This window comes from Agelaius tricolor, unplaced genomic scaffold, assembly GCF_023055355.1.
Source record: "Agelaius tricolor isolate 1412-34295 unplaced genomic scaffold, bAgeTri1.0.p SCAF_40, whole genome shotgun sequence".
Classification (NCBI taxonomy): Eukaryota; Metazoa; Chordata; class Aves; order Passeriformes; family Icteridae; genus Agelaius; species Agelaius tricolor.
Window position 1 is genome coordinate 1,334,380 of NW_027269300.1, and position 3,393 is coordinate 1,337,772.

The window sequence follows — 3,393 nt, forward strand, 5'->3', positions numbered from 1 at the left end:
CCTGGGGCAGCGCTGGCACTGGACGCGCTCCACGGACGCTGCAGGCGCTTCCCTGACTGGTCTGGGCACCAGGTGTAATCCTCCTGGGAAAACAAAAGAACAATTGCGTGAAAGTCAATTCAAAACATGACCTGGAAACAAGAAAAAGCACAAAGCCTGTCACTGTTTCACAGGCCTGAGGAGGGTCTGACCACTCCATGTGAGAATTCAACCTGTCCAGGGGTGGGGAAAATCCCCACCTTTCCTGCCCTTAAATGCACCCCTTCCTCAAGGGCCTGCAGAGCAGACCAGCTGGGCCACGGCTCCAGAACCCGTCCCCCCCTCTGCCGCCCCCCATCCACATGGATGGATGCTTTTGTCAGGCTGGCTGCCCCCGCCTCAGCCCGTGCCAGGCTGGCTGGCAGAAGCTGTCAGCGAGGCCAGGAGCCGGCTCCCCTTCCACAACATCCATCCCCTGTCCCACCAAAAAGCAGCTCGGCAGCCGGCAGAAAAATTAATATTCCCCAGCGCTGCCGAGCGGGGAACCTCCGGCACGTGGCCAGGCCGAGCCCTGCCGTGCCTGGCAGCACCAGCATCCCCCCGCCCCTGCGCCGGCTGGGGACTCATCTTGATTTCATCGGAGTGCAGAGCGTGTCCTTCAGGCAGGGGCCGCAGCCAAAACCAATTGGCTCTGCCCCGCCAGCGGCCAGCTCCAGGATGGTGTTCCCAGCTCCACGTCGTGCTCCAGAAGAACACGCCAGCTGTGCCTCAGCTTGCGGGGACATCACGATGCCATTGAGCTGCAGGGGGATGTTTCCTCTGTCCCAATCCGTGTCACCTTCACTGCACTGCCACCACTTCTCCAATGGGACGGGCAGCACGGAGCCGCTCCCTCCACAGCTCGTGGGGACCAGTGGAAGCAGCATCTCCTCGGCTGCGCTCTCTCCTCCGCGCCGTGGCCGCAGGGAAACGCTCCGGGGTTTTCTTCCAGTGCCACGAGACGCGTGCTGCTGCTGCTTGCTGGGCTCCTGGATCCTACTGTGCTCAGGGATGCATCTCTGCTGTCTCCTGGGCCAGGCAGGGCTCCTGCAGCCAAGAATGCTCAAAAAGGTCCTCCAAGCATGGCCTGTGTGTGGGGTCCATGGATAAACACCACCTGATGAGGTGCTGGCACTCTGCGGAGAGAAACCAGAAGGCTCCTGTCCATGCTCTCCCACATTCCACAGTGCCCAGGCAACACCAGCAGTGCTCAGAGCTGCACCCAAAAGCTTCCTATTGATCCTCTCATGCGGAGGACACCAGCACAGAGGCACTGGTGCCACCTCCTCCAGCTAAGCCCAGGAGATCCACCTCCTCACCAGCTGCAAGAGCAGGATGCTTATGTGCCAGCTGCCCCTCCCAACCCCGTTCTTCCCCTCATGCCTTGAAGGCACATCCCCATCTTGAGACACCCGAGGCGGGAAAACGAGCTGGCCCCGGACAATGTCCTCGTTGGTGTGGAACGGAAGGTGCCGGCAGACCAGCTCATAGAGCAGGATGCCCAGGGACCAGATAGTGGCTGGCTGGCCATGGTAGCAGCCAAAGAGGATCCACTCCGGTGGGCTGTACTCCGGCGTTCCTATGGGACACGGGCACAGCTCATCAGGCCCAAGCTGCTCCCTCCCGCCCTCCTTCCCTCCCTCCCAGCCAACTCCCGTTCCACAGCAGCCAGCCCCTGCCCTGCCAAAAAGCAACTTGGCTGCAGCTGGCTGAAGAAGGATTCCCCCTCCTTCCTTCCCCCCTCTTCCCCCTCTGCCAGCAAAGCGGGAAACTCAGCTGCCCGGCTGGGCCCCGGCTTGGGCTCACCTGACATCCGGGTGTAGAACGTGTCCTGGAGGATCGTGCCGCAGCCGAAGTCGATGAGCTTGGCCTCGCCCGTGGCCAGGTCGACGAGGACGTTCTCGGCCTTGATGTCGCGGTGCAGGACGCCGCGGCTGTTGCAGTGCCGCACGGCCTCCAGCACCTGGCGGAACAGCCCCCGCGCCACGGGCTCCGTCAGGAACCGCCGCTGGTGCAGGAAGTACCAGAGGTCCTGACAGCGCTGCGGACGCTCCATCACCAGTGCGAAGCCCTCGGGCACCTCGAACCAGTCCAGGAGCTGTACGACGCCGCGGAAGCCAGGCCGCGACACCATCCACAGCAGCGCCAGCTCCAGGGGCACAAGGGCGCCGTTGCGCTGCGGGGGGACCGCGATGCCGTCAGCGGGGCCGATGCTGCGCCGCGCCTCGGGCAGCCCCTGCCCGGCCCCGCCGCGGCTCGCCATGGCCCGGCCCGGGGCGCTGCGCGGCCCCCGCTCACTTCCACGCTCGCTCCCCTCGCAGCGTTCCGGCTGCCGCCCTGCCGGGCCTCGCCTCAGCCCCGCCCGGCCCGCCCCGCCGGCTCCTCCCGCTGGCCCCGCTCACTCACCAGCCGCGCCCACTCCGAGATGCGCTCCCGGGACACTCGCTTGATGGCCACCTGCGAGCCAAGGCGAGCGGCGGGCTGAGCTCGTCGCCCGCCGCCCGCCGCCCGCTGCCGCCCTCCGAGCTGGCCCCGTCTCTTACCTTGGCGCCGTCGGCGAGCCGGGTCCCGGAGTAAACGCTGCCGCAGCCGCCGCTGCCCAGCAGCGGGCCCTGCCGGTAGAGCTGCTCCAGGGGAGGCTTCTCCGCCCGTGCGGGCGGCACCGCGCTCCCGCTCTTCTGCCCGGGGCACCCGCCCGCCCGGCGCGCTGCTGCTTGCCGAGCCGCCAAGGGCTGCGGCGGCTCGGGGCCGGCGGCCGAGCTGGCGAGCGGCGGAGCTCGGAGCGGGGAAGCTGCCGGCCACGCTCTCGGCCACGGGGCGGGAGCCGGGCGGCAGCGGAGCGGCTGCGGGCGGAACCGCGGCAGGGGCTTCGTTCGGGGCCGGGGCCTTGGCCGGGGCTGGGCCAGAGCCCGCGCCAGGCCGAGCCAAAAGACCGCGATGCTCCGCCAGCACCCGAGCAAGCGGCTCTTCCAGCGGCGCCACAGCCGGTACGGAGAGAGCCCGGCCGAGGCGGAACCACGGCGGGCCGGGCAGGGGCGGGCACGGGGCGGCCCCGCCAAGGGGCGCCTTGCGGGACGCGGCATCAGCCAGGCTGGGAGAGGCGGAACACGGACGGCACGGCCCGGCACGGAACGGGACGGGAATACAGGGAGTGGGAGGGAGAAGGGGATGCGGAGCGAGGGAAAAGTCGAGCGGAAAACCGATCAAGAGAAGCGCTGCTGCCGCTGCTGCTGCTGCTGCTGCTGCTGCTGCTGCTGCTGCTGCTGCGGAGCCGCCGGAGCTCGCGGCCGTTCCTCCGTTGCCCCGTGAACCCAACGGAGGAGCCGCCGCGCGCCCCAAGGAACGAAAGAGAGAAACAAACAAATCACACCCCAA

At 67.7% G+C, this 3,393-nt stretch overlaps 1 protein-coding gene across 1 annotated transcript; it reads right to left on the reverse strand.

Annotated features, from left to right (window-relative positions):
* Nucleotides 1-602: 602 nt before the first annotated feature.
* On the reverse strand, nt 603-3,101 carry LOC139603636 (serine/threonine-protein kinase pim-1-like). The gene is given in 6 exon segments (XM_071454528.1): nt 603-1,025; nt 1,027-1,152; nt 1,413-1,597; nt 1,825-2,194; nt 2,425-2,475; nt 2,562-3,101. Coding segments are annotated over 6 exon segments (1,695 nt in total).
* Nucleotides 3,102-3,393: the final 292 nt, after the last annotated feature.